The sequence below is a fragment of the Myodes glareolus genome, chromosome 14 (genome assembly GCF_982192425.1).
Source record: "Myodes glareolus chromosome 14, mMyoGla1.1, whole genome shotgun sequence".
NCBI classification, from domain to species: Eukaryota; Metazoa; Chordata; class Mammalia; order Rodentia; family Cricetidae; genus Myodes; species Myodes glareolus.
Window position 1 is genome coordinate 18,220,010 of NC_142039.1, and position 22,428 is coordinate 18,242,437.

The following is a 22,428-nucleotide window of genomic DNA, read 5'->3' on the forward strand; positions in this document are numbered from 1 at the left end:
ACTTCAAATGTAATCTTTTTAGTTCTGCTTGAGCATTCTAGCTTTGGCTTTAAAGCATAGCAAAGTAAATGCTGAAGTTTTGAACACTGGGTGGCTATATTAAGATTTTAGCATTTAAATATTTTTTTAAAATATAGTTTTTAAGATTTATTCACTTTTATGTATATGAATTTATATATGTGTGTTTTTATGTGCCCCATGTGTTTGCCTGGTGCCTGCAGAGGTGGGTAGAGGACATTTAATCACCTGGAACTGGAGTTATGTTTGGTTGTGGTTTACCACGTGGGTGGCTGGGAACTGAACCCAAATTCACTACAAGAGCCCCCAATCTATTGTTGGTCCAGAATGGTTCATGATCCAATCAGAAAATGATCACAAGTAATTAAGACCATTACTTCCAAGAACTGTTGATTTTGGTAGAAAGATGGAGGAGCTCTGAGAATAAGTAAAAACAAACAAACAAAAAATTATTTACATTATTTTAGGAGGAAAAAGAGAATATTATATTGAATTGAAAATCAGAGTTCTCAGGAACTGAAGCACCAAGCAGTGTTAGGCTTCTGTCTCTCTTATGTGCTTGACTCTGGATTTAATAAGATAGGATACACTGTTTCCCTCCCTGTGGCAGCCACTGTACTCTGTTTACTAGTAGTTTATGCCTCCCCAGTTTTCAACTTGCCTTTGTCATCGTTGCCTATTGAGTTATTTTTTTCAGTTTCTCCTAGTTCAGGTTCCCAAAGGAGGACAGGTTAACTAGATTACACGAACACATTAAGGTTCTTCATAGCAGTGAAGAGTCACTTTTGCTCAGTGTTATCATGTTGATAGTTTGGCCACCATAGTGGTACAGTTTGCAACATGGAATTTATCGGACAGCATGAGCCAGAGCTCACTGCTTCTACCTCTTTGCCTTGTTGGTTGCTAAACCCTGTTGGTACCCTACTTAAGTAGGTTTATAGATTATAGATATGCACCACCAGCAGGGCATACTGGTAGCTGGGAAAGAGTCAACTGTAACATTTTTAAGAGGATGCTTGTGGTTTATTTTACAGAAAAGGAAACATACAATATATGGGGGCTGGAGGTGGTGACTCAGCAGTGAAAACTTTTTGCTGCTCTTCTAGAAGACCCATGTTCAACGTTCAGCTCCTAGCACTCACATCGGGCAAAACTACAACCATAACTCCAGCTCCAGGGAATCTGACACTATCGTTTGCCTCTGTGAATATGTGTTTACTCACACAAACACACACATAAAATTTTAAAAATAATAAAATCTGTATATTTACAAAACATGCACATTTTGTATACTCTAGAGAAAATTTTGGTATTGGGAGTTATATGTAGCAGTAGTTGCTTGTAGGAATGGGTTGTGTATGTGTGCACATCAAGGTTTATTTTGGATCCTACAATGTATTCCAAATATTAATAGGCAATTCAGTTTTCTGTAATCACAGTAATGGCAGGATCTTTAATTTCTCAGATAATATGGTGAAGTGTGTATAGGAAATATCCTAATATTGCCTTTGTCAAGATCTTACGAATTAACTTTCTCATGTGCCATTAAGGTCAATGCCATACCCCTTTTATTTTATTTCATATATGGACTGTAGCTTTTTGTACTACTTGCCTGTTTGGAGGGTTCTAGTAGTCTGTCACTCTCCTTTTGGTGCTCTGATACAAACTTTACATATTTTTGAGGTTACTTGGATTTGATGCACTTCATGAAAGCATCTTGTATTTCCTGTCCTAATGCAGGGCATTACATATTTGGCAGAGGGAAATGTCTGTTACTTCTTATGATTTTCCTGGATTCTGTGTCTTCTTCTGTTTTTGATTCTGTAGAAAGAAAATTATTTTATACTTGTTTTAAAAGGTAAGGAATGTTTTATTTAAGACTATTAAAACCAGTGTCAAGATTATCACTTTAGGGAAGAGAATCTAGCTCAAACTCATTTCCAAATATAATGATTTATGTTGACTAATGAGTGATGAGGGCGAGACAGTGTCAGTGGCTAGAAAATGACTAAACGAGAAATGTGACAGGATTCTTGCTGAAGCAGTCAGAATGGTCAGTTGTGTAGATGTGGGGGTTTGCAAGATTCTTCTTACAATTGGATTGGAGAGGCTGAGACTAAAGTGAAGATTAGGGCTCACGGTCAAGGCTTCATGGGAGAGAAGTTCAAAATCTTGACTGCAGTTTGACAGAAAGCGTGGCAATGACTTTTGTTACTTTGTTTTATATTGTTTTTCTGTATCCTCAAATTGCTTTAGAAAGAAGTATTGTAGAGGTAGCAAACTTTGAATCCTTGTATATTTATGTTGCTGAAATTGCAACATGGCTCAAATGGTGCAGATTTATTCTATAGTTCTAGAGCCAGAAACCTGAAAGCCATTTACTGATTAGTAAGATCGATTCCTTCTGGAGTCTTCCAACTTCCACTGTTGGCTATCTTTTCCTACTTTTATTCCGGATTCTTGTGATGAAGTTGAACCTCTCTGCTTAGGTAATTTCTTCTAGACCCTAGTTCATTCCTTGTGCAGACCCTTTCTCTATGGTGCCTTCATAGGCTCTCAGGAGTAGGCTGTGGACATCAGTTGTTTGATGTTTGAACATTCTTCAGCTTTTCTCAGCTTGTTACTTTGTAATATCTAGAAGCATATTTATTTTTCCTCATTTGTGTTGTAAAATTCCAAGTTCATGATAGTTTTTCTCAGAACTTTGAAAATTGTGACTCATTATCTTCTAGCCACTAAGAAACTTGATGGCAGTTTGATTCTCCTTCCTTAGTGTATGACTTGACTTTTTTTCTTTCTTTTTTAGATCTTCTGTTATTGAGTATTATTGCTACCCTAAGTGGAGCATAAACTTAATTCATGACTATTTATTTAATTCAGTGTATTTAAAGTTCCTAGGCACACAAAAATAGTTATAGGGCTGTTAATTTATGCAAAATGGTTTTCAAATTATAGGTCTCTGCCCATTTAAAGAAATTATAATAGTAAGGAAAATTAGATAAAAGAGAATAAAAGTTTCATTACAATTAGGTGGTTTATTAAAAATGTTTGGGACGTGGGTTGCAAGGTGACTGTGCATAGTGGTATGGCCTCATCCAGGTTCAGCTGAATGACCTAAGATCAGTCCCTGGAATCCACATGATGGAGAAAGAGACCTAACTCCTACAAGTTGTTCTCTGGCCTCTACACTGGTGCTGCTGTGGTGGATATGTTTCTCTTCTCCCACCCAAAAGTATAATACACTTTAATTTCTTTTAAAAGTTCTGTTCCCAGGAGCACTACTTTAGCATGTATTTATAGTATGAATCAGGCTCAGTATTTTCACATTAAAATGTGCTAAGATATAAAGTAGACTTGAAGAATATTTCTTCTTATATTTAATTTATATTTTTAATAATTAGTGTACATGTGTATGTGTGTTCCATGACAACTTTTGTTGAATGCACTAAGAATGTGGCTAATTTGAAGTGTAAGAGTGGCATGTGAGGTTGCTGTGTAAAGCCCCTGTTTACTGGAGGATGGAATGCTGGGTGTAGGCTGCTGTGGCTTCTAGTTGGGGTTCAGCCTGAAAGACGTGTTTTTTCTCTCAACAAATCTCATCTTTGTTTGAGTATCCATAGTCCATGTAACCACAGCGAGGCCTTTTCCCATTTGGAAAAAGAAAGAATGCATTTTAAGTGCCCTTTCTTGTGCGGTTTTACAGTTTAAGTAGAGCCGCCTCCCCCCATTTCTGTTAGTTGCAGAATGTATGAGGCCCCACCTAACACCCTCACACAATAATGAAACCTTGGAGTAGATAAGTTTTCTATGAGGACTGAAGCAGCTGTCACCTTCCAAGGCCAGCCTGACTATCTAAGGAAGGGTAAAAGACTTCTAAAGTTGATATTGTTTTGTACACTTCTCACCTATTCAAGTATTCACAAGGAAAAAGCAGCCTCCTGATAGTGTTGTTTTATGGAATTGAATTTGAAATTTAGTGATGTTGTAATGTGTGTTTTTAAAGAATGCAGTTCAAGTGGATACTTAAAAGTTTGGCGGGGTGGATTTGAGACATCAAATGTCTATTTTTAAAATGCGTCTGAAAAATGCTATAGTTGTCATTTTCTTCCATAAATTTATGCCAAGAGATAATTTCCCATGTATTTGAGTATTAAGCTAACTTTGTAAAGTAAGGGGCTTTTTAAAATAGTCATTTTTCATATTTCTCCTTATGGCTTTATTTTTAAGGACAGGGAATTTTTCTTTATATATATTTACTAATATGAATTATACTTAAATCATATAAAATGGCAACGGTTTTTCCAAATAAACTTATTTTTATGGATTTATCATAAAAGTGGAGCATAAGTTATTGTGTAAATAATGTGGTAACACCTTATTTGAGTTTTTATTTGATGATGGCATGTGGTATAAGCTGAGTGGCACAGTTGTCATTATTCAGTAGTTGCCCAAACTTCTGCATACTTGCACAAACACAAGATGGCTATTAGTGTTTTTGTGATAAAAGCTTTGGGGTAAACTCTTGATTCTCACAATGGAAGTTTTAAATAAGCAATTGAGTGTATGCCATAAGCTTATCTCCTGAGACAAGAGAGCAGAAAACACGATTTTAGCAGATTGATCCCTGTGCTGTAGGCGCACTACACCATGCAGTGTGAATTAATAATGTCTGCACGCTCCGCAGTAGAAAAACTAGTATTTCCTTTTAATTTCTTAACAGAAGCCCCCACCACCTGGCTGAGGAAACTGTTCTGATTGTGTTGTATAAAGCACCTGATCATTCTAGAATCAGGATGTAGTTTCATCCAGTTCCAGGATGATCTCTTTAGACGATTGGGTTTTCTCTTGTAGAGTTCTTAGCCTGATAGTGATCGGAGTAAAGATTCATAAACAGTGGCTTGTCCACGTTTTCTGATTATTGACACTTCAGCTCCTACCCTCATTATTTCCTGTTCTTTTTTTTTTCTTTTACACTTTAAAACTTTTCCTTCTTGTATCGGAAATCTGCTGGCAGACTTGGGACTGGTTGTGGGAATTAAGGCCTGCTGTAAAAGATATCTTAGGAAAACATTTGACTGCTGGTTTAGAAGGAAATGTTTAGCAGCTCTGATGGCACTGCTGGAGCTCAATGGGCTTGGATTTAATTTCTGTGCACGCATTTTCTTCCTTTCAGTAGGGGTAGGAGTCTGTTGTTTCAAAGCTGAGCACCAGAATTGGGTGGTGCTAGGTGAATGCTTATCTCAGTTGTCTCTTTGTATTAGTGTGTTGTAAATGTGTGAACTACTAGTGTGTGTTTTGGTTACTATATAGAATCGTTCATTCTATATACTTACTATTCACACTTACACTGAAGGGAGAGCTTGTTAGCATTTTGTACTCTGAGAAAAGTGAAAGAAATCCCCCCCCCCCCGAGGAAAAGAACTTTAACCAAATTTACCATTCCTGTTTTGCTGATTTTTACTATTATAAATAACTTGTACTTGTTCACTGACCTAAATCCCCAGAGGTAGAATGTTGAGTAAAGGATGTCTCTTTAAAAGATTTCTTACACATACTATCCATTTACTTCCCAGAAAACTTTTGTACATTTATATGTTTAGTCTTAGTGTCCTGAACTTCAAATGACCTCTGGCTTTTATCAGTATTATCATCATATTTGCTGTTGTAGAGTCCAAGTGAATGGATGCAAAGTGATATTTTAAAACTATTTCTGTAATTATTGAGACTAACTTCCCCCCATATTTTAGTTTTTGTTGTAAATTTAGATTTTGTATCTTCAGATTTATGTATCTGAATGTTTTGCCTGTGTGTGTGTGTGTGTGTGTATGTGTGTGTGTGTATGCTATGTGCCTGCCTAGTGTCCGAGGAGGTCAGAAGAGGGGGTTGGATCTCCTGGAATTGGAATTACAGATGGTTTTGAGCAAGCATTGTATGCTGGGAACTAAACCTAGGTCCTCTGCAAGAGCAACATTCTTCTAACCACTGGGCCATCTCTCCAATCCCATACATTTAGATTTTATTTTTGTTAGAGCTATGCATTAATCTAATTATGCAGCAGTGTATGACACTTGCTTTGGAAACAATTGATTTGTTCAGTACCTTCTCAGTTGGAATGATCGCTCTGCAACACCGAGACTGATTTCGTTCTTTACTTCCCTGAGCTGAGTGACATGCCATAATACTGCTTCCTACTTCTTCAGTTTTCAGTGTTAGCTTTGTTTTCCTACTCTTGTGAGTGAGAGTTTGGTTCACTGCCCTGCACTCACTTCTGCCACATACAGCCCTTCAACATTATATTTGGCTCCACTCCTAACTCTCTCTCTCCTTGAATTCCTGTTTCCAAGGAATTCAAATCCTATCACTGAGAATGCCCCTGATAAACCACTTCAAAGGGGCATTTATTTTGGCTTACTGTTTTGAATCTCAGTCTGTGGTTGACTGCCTGCACTGTTGTTGACTTGTGGCAATATCATCTTTGAAGGACATGTTGGAGCAGAGGGAGAAAGAGCAAGAAGAAGGGTCCTGGGACAAGATGGACTCTTGAAAAGCTTGCCTAGTGACCTATGAGTAGACCCTACTTCCTAAAAACTTATTCAGCTGTAAACTCATCAATGGGCTAATCTTTGGGTCAGGTTGGTCCTTTTGATCCATTTCTCAATGGTGCAGTGAGCCAGGAACCAAGCTTTCAACTCGTTTCTGAAGGACTGTGCATATCCAAACCAGAGCTTTAAGGGAGGAGTCTCAGGAGTCCCTAAATTCTCATAGCAATAGGATTTTAGGGGAAAATGGATATGTATGTTATGTCTGTCATCTTTTTTGTATGTTTTGAATTGTTTTTATGAAACAGTGGTTAAAATTGAGGACTATTCAGTTAGGACTGTCTCGTTTTGATTTTGAGCTTTGCAGCATGGGGCAATCTGTTTGATATCATTAACCCTCATGCATGATTGGTTATGATTGGTGCAGGGCTAGTAATGAAACTTGTCTTGCTGTACTGTGAGAATTTGTGGCAAGGCCTGTTAAGAGCTCAGTGTGGTCTTTGCTGTCTGCCAGTGCTCAGAACACAGCTGTAGCTGTTGTGTTACTGTTGCCCTTGTGAATTTCTTGTTTCTGGTGATTACCCAGGCTTCCTATTTGAACAAATAACGGAAGTTTGACGTCTTCCTTTTACGTTCTATCCCTTAATCTTCTTTTGTTGTCTTATTGCTGTAGCTGGAACTTCGAGTACTATATTGAATCGATATGGAAAGAGTGAACTGCCTTGTCTTGTTTCTGATTTTAGTGGAATCGCTTTTTGTTTCTCCATTTAATTTGATGTTGACTGTTAGCTGGTTGTAAATTGCCTTTATTATGTTTAGGTATGTTCCTTATATATCTGATCTCTCCAAGACCTTTATCATGAAGGGGTGTTGAATTTTGTCAGGCTTCTCAGCATGATGAGATGATCTTGTTTCTTCTTTCTTTCTTTCTTTCTTTCTTTCCTTTCTTTCTTTCTTTCTTTCTTTCTTTCTTTCTTTCTTTCTTTCTTTCTTTCTTTCTTTCTGTTGTTTATATGGTGGTTACATTGACAGATTTTCATATGTTGAACCATCCCTGCATCTCTGGGAAGAAGCCTTCTTTTTCATGGTGGATGATTTTTTTGATGTGTTCTTGGGTTTGGTTTGCCAGTATTTTATTGAGTATTTTTGCATCAATGTTCACGAGGGAGATTGGTCTGTAATTCTCTTTCTTTGTTGCATCTTTGTGTGGTTTGGGTTTCAGGGTAATTGTAGCCTTATAAAAAGAGTTTGACAATTTTCCTTATGTTTCTATTGTGTGGAACAATCTGGGAGTGTTGATATTAGCTCTTCTTTAAAATTCTGGTAGAATTCTGCGCTGAAACCATCTAGTCCTGGACTTTTTTTGGTTGGGAGACTTTTAATGATGCTTCTATTTCCTTAAGGCTTATAGGTCTATTTAAGTTGTTTATCTGGTCTTGATTTAATTTTGGTATGTGGTACCTATCCAGAAAATTGTCCATTTCTTTTTAGGTTTTCCAATTCTGTGGAGTTTTTTAAGTACGACCTGATGACTCTCTGAATTTCCTCAGTGTCTGTTTTATGCCCTGCTTTTTCATTTCTGAATTTGTTAATTTGAATATTGTCTCTTTGCCTTTTGTTTAGTTTGGATAAAGGTTTGTCTATCTGGTTGATTTTTTTTTTTTCTCGAAGAACCAACACTTCATTTCATTGACTCATTGTATTGTTCTCTTTGTTTCTATTTTATTGATTTCAGCCCTTAGTTTGATTATTTCCTGCCGTCTACTGGGTGAGTTTGCTTCATTTTGTTCTAGAGCTTTCAGGTTTGCTGTTAAGTTGCTAGTGTGAGATTTCTCCAAATTCTTTATGTAGGTACTTAGTGCTCTGAACTTTCCTCTTAGCATTGCTTTCATAGTGTCCCATAGGTTTACATATATTGTAATTTCATTTTGAGTGAATTCTAGGAAGTCTTTAGTTTCTTTCTTTAATTCTTCTTGACCCAGTGATAATTCAGTTAAACTCTTTTTAGTTTCCATGTGTTTGTAGGCTTTCTGTATTTTGTGTTGTTGAATTCTAACTTTAATCCATGATGATCTGATAAGATACAGGGGTTTATTCCAGTTATTTCTGTATCTGTTGAGATTTGCTTTGTGACCAAGTGTGGTCAGTTTTTGAGAAAGTTCCATGAGGTGCTGAAAAAGAATGTATATTCTTTTGTGTTTGGGTATATGTTCTATAAATGTCTGTTAAGTCCATTTGAGTCATATGATCTGTTAGTTTTCTTATTTCTCTGTTAAGTTTCTGTCTAGCAGATCCATCCCTTGGTGAGAATGGGGTGTTAAGAGTCTCCTACTCTTAGTATATAGAGTTTGATATGTGATTTAAGCTTTAATAATGTTTTTTTTTACATGTGTGGGTGCCTTTGAACTTAAATGTTGAGAATTGAGACTTCATCTTGATGGATTTTTTTTCTGTGATGAATATGAAATATCCTTCTCCATCTCTTTTGATTAATTTTAGTTTGAAGTAGCTTGTTATCTATTAGTGTAGCTATACTGGCTTGCTTCTTACGTCCATTTGATTGTCAAATCATTTCTCAATCCTTTACTCTGAGGTAATGTCTGTCTTTGAAGTTGAGGTGTGTTTCTTACATGCAGCCTATGTTTGGCTCCTATTTCCGTGTCCATTCTGTTAGACTTCTATAAATGTGTTCTTATAGGTGAATTGAATCTATTGATATTAGGGATATTGATGCCCAGTGATTTTGCTAGTTCCTATAATTTTTGATTTTGTTGTTGGTAGTGGCATTGTGTGTGCGTTTCCCTTTTTTGGGGATTTGCTGGTGTGGGGTTATCTATTACTTGTGTTTTCATGGATGTAGCTGACTTCTTTGGGTTGAAGTTTTCCTTCTAGTACTTTCTGTAGGGCTGGATTTGTGGATAGATATTGTTTAAATCTGGTTTTGTCATGGAATATCTTGTTTTCCTTCATCTATGGTGATTGAAAGTTTTGCTGGGTATAGTAGTCTGGGCTGGCATCCATGGTCTCTTAGTGTCTGCATAATGTAATTCTGATAGGTCTGCCTTTATATGTTACTTGGCCCTTTTCATTTGCAGCTCTTAATATTCTTTCTTTATTCTGTATGGTTATTGCTTTGATTACTATGTGGTGAGGGGACTTTGCTTTTTGGTCCAGTCTGTTTGCTGTTCTGGTAAGCTTGTTGTATCTTCATAGGCATATCCTTCTTTAGGTTGGGAAAGTTTTTTTCTATGATTTTACTGAATATATTTTCTTTGCCTTTGAGTTGATATTCTTCTCCTTCTATCCCTATTAAACTTTAGGTTTGGTCTTTTCATGGCGTCCCAGATTTTCTGAATGTTTTGTGTTATGCCTTTGATGACTTTAACATTTTCTTTGACCAGTGAATCTATTTTCTCTAGCGTATCTTCACCATCAGAGATTTTTCTCTACCATTTCTTGCATTCTGTTGGTGATGCTTGCATTTGTAGTTTCTGTTGGTTTAGCCAGATTTTCCATTTCCAGAATTCCCCAGTTTGTGTTTTCTTTATTGCCTCTATTTTGATTTTCAAGTCTTGAATTGTTTCTTTCACCTGTTTGTTTTTTCTTGACTTTCTTTAAGGGATTTATTGATTTCTTTCATTTTTTTTGCTTGTCTTTTTTTTTTAAGGGAATTTTTCATTTCCTCTTTAAGGGCCCCTATCATTTTCATAAAGTTATTTTTAAAGTTTTTTTTTTTCTGCTTCTTCTGCGTTGGGATGTTCAGGTCTTGCTAGAGCCACTAGGATCTGGTGGTTCCATATTGCTCTTTATGTTGTTGGATGTGTTCTTGCACTGCCTTCTATCCATCACTTCCTCCAATAGATGCAGGTAGTGTCTGTGCCTCTGGAGGGCCGCTCTTTGTTGACTGAGGGTCTGTCCTGCCCCGTTCCCGCAGTCATTAAGTCCCAAAGAAATCACACAGAGGACTACATTAATTATAAACTGATTGACCTAGTATCTCAAGCTTCTTATTAACTCTTATGACTTATATTAGCCCATAATTCTTGCCTGTTTAGCGACGTGGCTTGGTACCTTTTTCCGCAAGGCAGTCACATCTTGCTTCCTCTGCATCTGGGTAATGGCTGCAGACTGAAACTTTCTCTTCTTAGAATTCTCCTGTTCTCATTGTGCTGCCTCTACTTCCTGCCTGGTCGCCCCGCCTATACTTTCTGCCTGGCTACTGGCTAATCAGCGTTTTATTAAAAATAATACAAGTGACAGGATAAAAGACCATTATCCCACAGCAGCTCTTAGTCCAATTGGTGCAGTTGGTGTCTGTGCTTTGTGGGAGACGGATGCTGGTGCTGTGGAGATGGTTGGGTTTGTGGGGTGGAGTGGGACTTGTAGATTACAGGGTCCAATGGGAGTGGAGACCAATTGACTAGTTGGGCTGCAATGGGTCAGGGAGGGTCATGGGATGTGCCCCAGGGCCTAGGGCCTAAAGATGGAGCTGTCCAGCCGGGACAATAGTCAGTCACCTCTTTTGTCCAGTAGGTGCAGGCGGCATCTCTTGCCGTTTATTTTTATCATAGTACCTGGAATCAGCCTCTGTCTCTCTGTCCGTCCGTCCATCCATCCGTCCATCCACCCACTCACGCACCTATTTGTTCCTTTGATGAAACATAAATCAAAACCAACTTGTGGATGAAAGTGTTTATTTCGTTGTCACAGTCTGTCACTGAGGGAAGTAAGGGCAGGAGCTGAAGCAGAGCCCACGGGTGGAGGGCTACTTACTGGCTTCCTCTTCATGACTAGTTCAGGTTTCTTTCTTATACAACCCAGGACCACCTGCCCTGGAGTAGCACTGTCCACAGTGGGCTGACCTCTCCCATATCAATCATTAGTTAAGAAAATGCCCCATGGACAGAGGGGGACTATTTCTCAAGTGAGAGTCCCTCTTTATGGTATCTCTAGTGTATGACAAGTTAACAAAACACCTAGTCAGCATACTCCCCAAGTTGTTTTAGGTCAGAATGTTTTATCACAGCAATAGAAAGCAAACTAGGACACGTTATACATATGTTATTTTTAAGCAAACATAAAATAATGTTCCCTCTGGCTCTTAGCATCCTTAGTGTTGTTTATCCTTTCTCCCGTCCCTCTCCCTGCATTGCCTTGACTCTCATTTCCCAGATAAAACTCTCCCCCCTCCCCCGAAAACATAAGAGCTTTCAGTTTCAGTTTTTATTCCTAGTTCTATGAAAATTTAAATTCAAAGTTGATTTTGAGTGCTGTATTAGTTACTTTCCTTGTCACGGTGAGCAAATATTAGACCTTATGCAAGCAGTGTGAGGAAAGACATTTATTTTGGTTTCTGGTTTCTGAGGAATGGCTAGGAAGGCAGGGTGGCAGGAACATGTAGCAGAGCCCTCTCGAACGGCGCTAAACCAGCAAGCAGAGAGAGGCGTTAGGCTGGGCTCTATGTTCAAGGCATGCCCTGTCACCTCCAACCCCATCTTCCAGTCAAGGCAAGGTTTTGTGTCCCAAAATAGCACCACCAGCTCAAGACCAGATGATCAAACATGGAGGTGTGTGAAGGGCACATCTGATTGGAAGTAAGACCTCAGCAGAGGCTGGGGTTTGTTGTCCTAGAAGTGTTTGCTGTGGTAGTAAATTTATGCTTTGAGTTTATACACAGTGCAAAGGGATAGATCAGTTGATATTCTGAAGCTGCATCTAGCTCATTTTGATTTTATTAATTTTTTTGTTGTAGGCAGTATTGTTTTTATGTTTTATTAGTTTTATGACTATTATTCTCAGAATAACAGTCCATCTAAATTTGATCTCTCCACAGATTCGGACCAGGATGTAGCACTCAAACTTGCTCAGGAACGAGCTGAAATAGTTGCTAAATATGACAGAGTAAGTATCTTTATTTATTCTCTGAGTAGGCTTTATTTTAAAAATCCATATAAATAGAAAAGGGCTTAATTTTTGGAGAGCTGAAATAACAAGGAGTTTGTTTCCTTTGTGAGAACATTGAGTTCAACCCTTTTTTCTCTTATTTCTGAGAATTCTCCCTCTCTCCTTTTTGCCCCCCCCCAATTTGTGCTGCCCATATGTACATGGGTGTGTGCTACCCAGTGGAGCATGCTCAACCTTCCAGGGACCACACCCCTAAAGGAAACTGCCTCTACTTCTCTGACATCCATCCCCGGCAGGTGCCATGTCAACCTACAAAGATGCCAGGAGTCCGGTGAAAGGGTTACAGCAGACTCGTTAGTTAACAAGTTAACGGGGGTGGGGTGGGTGTCTTACGTACCATCAGCACCCTGCCCTTCCCATCTGTTGACATTGCATGGCCACCTCTCATTTCACTAGACATGATCAGGATCTCTGACAGCACCTGTTGCTAGGCCCCCAGGCAGCATCGCATGGTTGCCCCTCGTTGCCTAGGCACTATCACTCTGACAGCGCCAGACCAACTCCAGATTGGCTCCTCTTGGGCCTTAACTTCCTACAGGCATGAGCTGCCAGGCTGGTCATTATTGTAGTTTTCAGAGTTCACGACTGGGTCAGACTACTGATCTCTTCTCCTCCAATAGTCTACATAGCATCTCCTAATTCTAAGAAAGCTAGCCAGCAGGGAGGGATTTATATAAGAGCAGGTTTCTTTATGGCCTGTACAGACGTTGTTAGTGTTCGTTGTCCCCTCCTCTCTGTTTACCCTCCCATCTTCTTTCTCTTTCTCCCTTTGTATCACCTTAGCATGGAATATTTCTTAGTTTTGATGTAAAAGGTTATAATCAATTTATTATCAATATTTTCTCCATATTTGTCTCTTTTAATGGGTCATAACATTTATTTGTAGGTGCCATATTCTACAACTGCATCACTTGGCACTGTTGGCACTTAGCACTGTTTATTCATACTTGCAATCACTTTTTCCCCACTACGCAGGGCTCACCCATATGTAGCTAGCCTAAGGTAGGCACTGGGAAACCCTTTTAAAAGTTATACAAAAATGATTTCTGACAGTCCTTGCCCATAGGATGTTCATAGTCTGCTCAAAGGAAAACATTTGAGCAGCCATTATAAAATACACTTAAATGGAAGTTTCTACAAGTCTAAAATTTGAAGGATTGGTACATTGTATTTGGGGGTCCTAAACTTTTTCAGTGTTAGCCTATGAATAAGTGATACCTAGAGTACTTAGAATGGTGAGCTGGAGAAAGCATTTCCAGTGCACCAGCAGTTAAGAGTTACCTATGAAGAAGCAATCATCAAAGAGTTGGAGTGCAAGGGATCAACAGGGGACAGTGCTGTGCAATTGGGGAGGACAGAGAGCATGAGAGCCATTGCCAAGTAGTCCTTGCATGTTCAGTACTACAAAAAAGAGTGCTCTCAGTTTGCCAAGCCTTGAACACATAGAAATCCACTTTCCACCTGCCTGTGCCTCCTGAGTGCTGGGATTAAATACATGTGCCACCATATCCTTTTGGAAGTCATTTTTTTGCTTTTGCAATAAGAGTGGGTTCAGGGCAGGTGTAGTTGGGAAACCAAACAGTGGAGAAACAAAGCACACTTTGCCTTCTCAGAGATGTTTGCATGAAAGGCCTGTTCTGGACAGTTCACTTCAGCACTTAAGGTTAAGGTGTGTCAATTTCTTCTGCAGTAGCTTTCTTGCTCATTGACTTCTCTCAGGACATCTTTTGATGGAGAAGTAGCTATGTTAGCTCTTTCTGACACAGTACTTTCCATAGCTAATAATTAAGAGCAGTGATTACATTGCCAAAAATAGTTGAGTTTAAAAATAGTTGTGTATTTGATCGGTCTCAGTAAAATACTCGGTGTTATAAATTCTCAATAACTCCTCTTGTCATCTCCTGTTTTAGGGGCGAGAGGGTGCGGAAATTGAGCCTTGGGAAGACGCTGATTATCTTGTTTACAAAGTCACTGATAGATTTGGCTTTTTACAGTAAGTCACACAGGTTGGAAGCTGTTGTTTTTCAGTTATAATCTTACTACGGTCATCTGTTATTAAATTTAGAATTTTTCTAAGACTCCAGGAGTGCTCTCGCATACTTTCTGGTTCCTAGGATTTTAAACTACTGTGGTTAAAATTGAGCCATAGTTAAGAATATGACCTTTATACCATTTGTGTTTTGTAAAGAACATAATAAGTGCGTAATTGTGTTGTATTAATTATTTAACAGAGTTAAATGCACATGGATAGCAGTTTATATTTTTAAAATAATTATAAAGCATTTGATTTGACATAGATGAATTTTAAAGTAACTAGCAATTAGAATATGAGTGTTGCCTATAAATGACCAATGAAAAAATGTCATTGATCTTCCTTATAGTTGTAAATGTAATCATGATAATGCTTTTCAAAATTAACTCTATTTATCTTGGATAATGTATAAAAACTCTAGAGAGGGGGCTAGACTACTATAAAGTAATTCAGTTAAAGGATATTTGTCTCTTAAAAATATCCTACAGACTGATGTCAGTCTGCTTGTTTAGATCCTAGTGTTATCAAAGATGGTGTGCCTTTTAGCAATGTGCATTCTTTTTGCTGTCAACTGGCTTCTTGTCAGTGAATGATTTCATACTTCATCTATTGAAAAGAATCAAAATTATCTTATATATATATATCATAAGTGTTTAGAGACTTTTAAGAAATATAATGTAACAATATTTATAAAGTTTTTATTATGCTTAGAGATGGTGCCTATCTGAAATTTTCTCCTGGATAGTTATTAATCCAGAGACTTTGAACTTTGGTAAACAACAGAGCAGTGCCTACAACGAAATTACTGTTCTCAACTCCTGCTTCATTATTTTTATTTCTCCCTCTTCTTTTCTTTCACTTACCCTTTCTCCTTCTTTTCCTTCCTTCTCCCCCCTCCCTCCTCTACACCATCATCAAACATAGTCACAACTGTGATGGGAAGCCATTGTACATTTGTGTGAGTCAAGTGCAGAACTGGGATGCGAATCAAATTTTGAAGTACAATTTGGTTATAAAGACTGTTAAGCTCAGTAGGTCACAGATTTGTCTGCACATTTGAATCAGTTGAAGAAAAAGATTTCTGGATTCTGCACTAGGTTTAGATTCAGCAGATAGAATGCAATTCAGTTCGTTTTGACCATTCTATCCATATGATAATGTGTTGTTTAGAATTATTCCAAGTAGTATGAAGTGCATATTTAAAAAAACCCCACATTTTCCAAAACGGTCTGTTAATTACCTAAATTTTCTTTCTTTCTTTTTTTTTAAAGGATTTTTTTATTATTATTTATTATGTATACAATATACTGTCTGTGTGTATGTCTGCAGGCCAGAAGAGGGCACCAGACCCCATTACAGGTGGTTGTGAGCCACCATATGGTTGCTGGGAATTGAACTGAGGACCTTTGGAAGAGCAGGCATTGCTCTTAACCACTGAGCCATCTCTCCAGCCCCCTAAATTTTTTTTCTTGTCTGTTAAAACAAATTTAAGTGTTACAAACACGTTCTTGCTCAAGATCCTAACTTGTATCTGCCAGTTGAAAAGCTGTAGTCAGGGTTTTTGTTTTTTCCTTGTTTGTTTTTATTTTATTTTGTATTTTTAACTTTGAGCCAACGTTTGATTAGTTGTAGTGGGGAATATCAATCGATAACTTACCTTGATAGTAGTAGTGAGCGCTCATTGAGCCCTTGCTGCTGTCAGGGGTGTTCTAAGCATTTACTCATTCAAAACTTCTTTGGGGTGAGTTCTCTTTCTCTAGTTTTTAGATGGTGAACCAATAGTTCAAAGAGCTCAAGTAAATTGCGGAGTTTATGGACAGTGTCAGCTAGGATGGGGTGGGTCTAGGACAGGTCTCACTCCAGAGCCGTGTTCTGAGTTGCTGTGGTGTGCTGCCTATTACTGCCTTCTTTTGATTTAGTGAGAGAAATACAGGATAAGTGCTTTGAGATGACTACAGAGGAGGCTGAAATGACTGCTTCTATTGACATCTATACTAAGATAGTAAAGGTCACCACATTTTTGAAAGTGAGACTGATTGGTATTAGTTCTCATGATATCACATTCATTCAAAAGAAACCTTTTTTTTGTTTTGTTTTATGTTGGAGTTCCTAACCAGAAGCCTAAATGGAAATGATGAGGCAGAGGAGTGGATTCCAGTGTGACGTTAGGCTTTATCAGTTGGTTTCTGTAACAGTGCCTACTCTCAGGAAAGCACCTTCCCCAGAGTTTGCTGCAGGCACCATTTATCGCTTGCCACAGCAGATGGGGCTTTATCATACTGTTGGATAAAGTTTGGGCTGTTAGCAACCAGATGTCACTTTCTTTCACACCTTAATTAAAGAGCACCTCTCCTATCTTAGGTATGTATAAGTCTTGATAGCTGCTGCAATTGAAATTAGATTTTAAATTAATTGTTAATACAATAAAAAGAACAACCTCCCAGCCTTCTCTGGATATTGCTCAGTTCATATCTAGATACAGCTTTAGAAACTTAAATTCTTTGTTACGATGAGTAAAGGAGTGAAAGTAGTTAACACAGTATAGATTGACTTGGTTTGGTAACAGCATCCACAATATGTCTGGAAGCTGTTGGCAAAACAGCCTGGGATGGGGTTGCAGCTACAGAGTGGAAAAGTTGAGCTTGCTTAGGCAGTTGTAGAAGTTTAAATGTTTTAATCAAAACTAGCTACCACAGCTCTGCTAGACAGAATGCTTGGCATTTGAACAATTATAAATAATGCTTTTAGGTCACACGCTTTTAATAGGAGAAAGAAGTAAAAGGAAACTACCAAAAATAGAGGAGATCAAATTAACTCTAAACATCAGATGCTCAACTACTTATTCAAATTTGTATATTTTAAAATGTAGTGGACTGCCCATCGTTTCCCTTGCTTATCAAGAGTATCTATTTTGATTAAAAAGGCTTGAGAACTCTTTTATCAGTTTTATATGTAAATTTTAACTAGATTGAATCTAAACTTAGATGAAATTTGCTTTAAAACCAGAATTGAACCCTAGTCAATATATTCTACTTAACTGATTTTAACTCTTAACAAATTAGGTTTTCAAGTGAATGTTTATTTCACATTTATAGAAATAATTCCCATGAATTGTTGAGAAATGACAGAGACATACTTAGTAATAACAAATTAAAACCCAATCCAGATGAAAAGCATGCCAGATCAAGTTTTTGTCTATCTTCTGGTTTTGCTGTGTTCACTCACTCTCTATCTGGAAGGGCTGCTCGTCAGCAGAGTGTTCTGAGTAGTCCTCAGGTGTCTACAGGCACCTAAAGCAGCACTTCTCCTCTAGTGGGTTGCTACCACCACAGGGGTCGAATAGCAGATAACCTTTTATTTACATTGCAGTTCATAGCAAAATTACAGTTATGAAATTTCTATGAACTGATTTTTGTGTTTGGGGTCACCATAACATGAGAAACTGTTTTAAAGGGTTGCAGCATTAGGAACGTTGAGAACCACTACTTAGAAGCAGAGGATAGATAGTAGTCATGTGTTATCAAGAACCAGGTGCTAAGTGTTTTTTGGATTTGTAGACAGACTATGTGTCTTTGTCCCCGTGACTCAGCTCTGCTGCTGTGGTGTGAAAACAAACCCAGTGTCTAAATGAGTAAGAATGACAGTGTGCCATTCAAACTTTATTTACCAAAATAGACAAAAAACAAGATTTGACCTGTGGGTCATGGTTTGCTGACCTGAAGGAATACTCATCTATGTATTCCAAACTGTGTTCTTTCCTCTTTTCTACTCCTCCATCAGGTTTTGGTAGCAAGATAGAGATTATTGGAGCCAGTGTGGCGGTACACGCCTTTAATCCCAACACTTAGGATACAGAGGCAGACCAGCCTTGTCTACAAAGTGAGTTTCAGGTCAGTCAGGGATACAAAGAGAAATCCAGTCTTAAAAGGAAAAAAGAAAGGAAGGAAGAAAAGAAAAACGAAAGATACAGATTATTGACATAAGCAAAACGTGATTTTTAGTACACATCTGTTTGGCATATTTACTGAATACCTTGACTGTTCCAGCTTATGTTCTAAACAACACACAGGACTCTTAGCGAGGTGGAATTCTGTTCTCAGGTGACTGTGAGCCTCAGTATATGTCACCGCAGGGATTTGAGAGCAAAATCTGTGAACACAACAGATTCTGCATGGAAAGTTTTAGATATAAGATATGAGAATCCAATCTTGCTTTCATCCGTATGAGTGCTGAATACTGTATTTGATTTCCTCAGTCCATACCCTTCTTATTTGTACAGTCTGGCAATAGCTGAAGAACATTTAAGTGTTCTGGATTATGTTGTATTGAATATTTTTGTGTTAGGCTAAGTGACTAAATGAAAATCTTTATTATTTATGAAAAATGGGATTTGGATTTTCTCTCAGTTCTCTTTTGGCTTTTATACCACTTTTGTCTGTTTTATTGCTGTGGCTCAATAGTTCATCTAAGGACTCTTCAGAGAAGCAAAGAATGACATAGCAAATGCTATCTCTTGAATAATAACCTGTCATGTTTTCAAAATCATGCCACTTGATCTCAAGAGAAGACAGAAGCAAGAATATGCACATATTATTGCCAAAACATCCATACTATTGAGAAAGCTGCTGAAATCAACTTTGTTTATATGAAATACTTTATTTATTACTAACAGTTAATATAAGAGTCTCAGGATATTTTAATATTAGAGGTGATGGCATACATGAACCAGAGAAATGGTTTTCTTCTTTTCATATTAAAAAATACTGTTGAAGTTATGGTAGTAAGGCTTTATTTTACAGATTAAAAGTGGAAGTTTCCTTTTATTTCACAAGTCCATTGAAAGCCAATGTTTCTTTTTTTGATACTGGTGATTAAACATAAGGCCCCACTCTTGCCAGAAATGTACCATACCTTACCACTGAATTACATCTTTAGCCTCCGTGTGTGTGTGTGTGTGTGTCTGTGTGTCTGTGTGTGTGTGCACGCACATGCAGCTGCTGAGGATTGAACTCAGGTCCTCATGCTTGCATAGCAAGCACTACTACAAACTGAGCCATCTCTCCTGCTCCCGGAACCCTCATTTTATGATTTTACTTTGAGATGGGGTCTCACTAAGTTGCCAAGGCAGGCTTTGCACTCATTGAAATCCAGGAAGTCGTTGAATTTGGTATTTTTTCTTCATGCAAAATTTTAGATAGTAATTTATTTTAGACAGTAGTTTGATCCAGGAGTGAAAGTGATAGTCTAGGGCACAAGATGGCAGACTGACCTGTGGGTCAGGGCCAAATCCAGCTTACCACTTGGTTTGTAGAAGTTCTGTGGAGCTTAGTGTACCTATCATTTGTGAGCACTGCCACAAGTCCAAGAGTTGTGAGAGTCCAAGAGTTGTGAGAAAGAATGTGTGATTGGCAAAGCCTAGAACATTTCCTACTGACTGTGGCAGGAGTTGCTGAGCACTGGTCTAGGGCAGTGCTCTCCAACAGAATTTTCTGCCATGACAGAAATGTTCAATGTGCCTCTAGCTAGCAACATGACTTTCGTGTAGTCAGGCTGCAGCTTACTTGGATAGAGACTACTGTGTTTGAAGATGAACAATGTTGTTTGTTGTTGTATTCGGTGGAATGGCAGGAAACATGAAACACACATATCTTATAGTGACATATTACATATAATACATGCTGCCTGTAGGATACAATCAGTAAAAATCTGCTCTGATTTCAACCATTTCATGTATGTTGTTATTCTCTGCAGTGAGGAGGAGCTCCCATATCATAATGCAGCTGCAGACCGGGTAAGTGTGGCTCTTTGTTTATTTGTAGTTATTGATGAATTTCCTCTAGAGGAACAGAATCTGCTTTTGTAATATTTGAGTGCTGTATCATATGTAATTGACATCATTAGAATTTGATCATAATTGTATTGCTCTTATGAAAGGAATTCAATTAAGGGTGAAATAAGTTTAGGAGGATTTATAAGATTGTCATCTTTCTTTAAAATTAAGGAAAAAGGAACTGGGTAATGGTGGCACATACCTTTAATCCCAACACTCAGGAGGCAGAGGCAGGTGGATCTCCGTGAGTTCGAGGTCATCTTGGTCTACAAGAATTAGTTCCAGGACAGGCTCCAAAGCTGCAGAGAAACACTATGTCGAAAAACCAAAACCAAAACAACCAACAAACAAACGAACAAACAAAAAAGTAAGGAAAAGGTCAGCAGTCTGAAATGCTCAGCCCCAGCTTAAAGCTCTACCTGTATGAAACACTTCTCTGTGGCAGGAATTTCCACCCATCCATCCATTGTGTGTGTGTGTGTGTGTGTGTGTGTGTGTGTGTGTGTGTGTGTGTGTGTGTGTGTGTGTATTAGGGGTGGTGGGGAATATTCAGTTATTTTTTTCTCTCTCATTTTTGTTAATTCTTTGGAAAGTACACACAGTGTATTTTGATCACACCTTTCTCCCATTCTCCTTTCTTACCCTTTCAACTCTGTGTCCTTTTTTTGTTTTTATTTCCATCAAGTACAGTTTGTGCTGCCCAGATACTCCTGAATGTGTGGCCTTCACTGGAGAGTGGTCAACTCGTAAAGAAAATTGACTCTTCCTCTCCCAACAACTGTCAGCTTTCAACACTTCTGAACTAGGGGTGTGGCTTCTTCCCTACCTCCCTTCTCCAACTGAAATTTTGTCTGGCTTGAATCCGTGCAGATCTTATGCATGCTGTCACAACTACTGTGAGATCATGTACAACTGCCCTGCTGTGTCCTGAAAACAGTTTACTTATAATATCCACTGTCGGTGACTCTTAGACTCTTCTATCATAATATCTGAGCCTCAGAGGAGAGGGTGTGGTATAGATGTCCCATTTCAGACTGAGCATCTCACAATCCCTTATTCTTTACACCTAAACAATTGTGAGTTTCTGGATTAATCACCATCCACTGTAAAAGAAGCTTCTCTGATGAGGCTTGGCAGTTATACTAATCTATAGGTATTAGAAGTAAGGCATCCGAACTGATCATCATGTACGTTCTGGATAATAAAGCACCATTCTAAACCTGTAGCTCCATAGAATATAGCTGTCCATGAGATTTTATCAACTCCCCTCAAGTAATGGCTAGAACGTTTCCCATTGCCAGTTACCTTTTCACATTTTAAGGACTAGACAAGTGACACAGTCACCTGTCAGCTTTTCTGTAGACATTGTTCACTCTCCTTAGCCAGGAGCTGGGTCTACACCTGGGCACACCTGGGAAGTAGAGATTGGAAGTTTGAATTGCTCAGAATCAGTTTAGTCCTCCGTTCTCTTCCAAAATGAACTGTAGAATGAAAGTGAAGGTATTTTTGTGTGTGTGTGTATTCTACTGGGGAAGGGGCTGAGCTTCAGACAATGCAGGTGAAATTAATTATAATTTGAAAAATATTTTAGGAAAATTTTCTGAGATCAAATTTTCTTTTGAAAATCAAAACTGTAGAAAACCCTTAAGATGTAAAGAATTGTTATTTGAATATATGAAGAACAGCTGTGAACACCTGCAGGTGAAAGGTTGCCAGATTCTCTTGCAGCATCATAGCCTAGATGCTTTGACAGGGAACTTTCAATGACCGCATCGCTGGGTGGTATGTGTCTTGCCCTGGACTAGCTACTACTTACAATCCCAGGACCGAGGAAAGGCATTTTTTGTTTGTTTGTTTTCTATTTTTCTTTTCCTTTTTTTTTCTGCCTGTGAGAAGCCCTCTGTCCAGTGACTAGAGGAGAGCCATTTGAGGCAAGATGGGAGATGATTGATACGGGACTCAGGTCTTTAGTACTGCTGAAGTGACATGGAGACTGCTGGCCAGGAAAGCAATCTGTGTAGATCAAGAGTACATGAAAAGGAAGA

The 22,428-nt window shown here is 38.3% G+C and overlaps 1 protein-coding gene across 3 annotated transcripts in view; it reads left to right on the forward strand.

Annotated features, from left to right (window-relative positions):
* Usp6nl (USP6 N-terminal like) overlaps positions 1–22,428 on the forward strand; it is a 132,424-nt gene that overhangs the window by 62,525 nt on the left and 47,471 nt on the right. For 2 of the 3 annotated variants that reach the window (XM_085699099.2, XM_048461235.3), the window contains exons 3-5: positions 12,391–12,458; positions 14,432–14,514; positions 20,305–20,344. In XM_085699099.2, coding sequence (XP_085555225.2) covers positions 12,391–12,458; positions 14,432–14,514; positions 20,305–20,344 — 191 coding nt within the window. Of the gene's footprint in view, positions 1–12,390; positions 12,459–14,431; positions 14,528–20,304; positions 20,345–22,428 lie in introns of all 3 variants that reach the window. The other variant, XM_085699100.2, reaches the window with a different exon arrangement.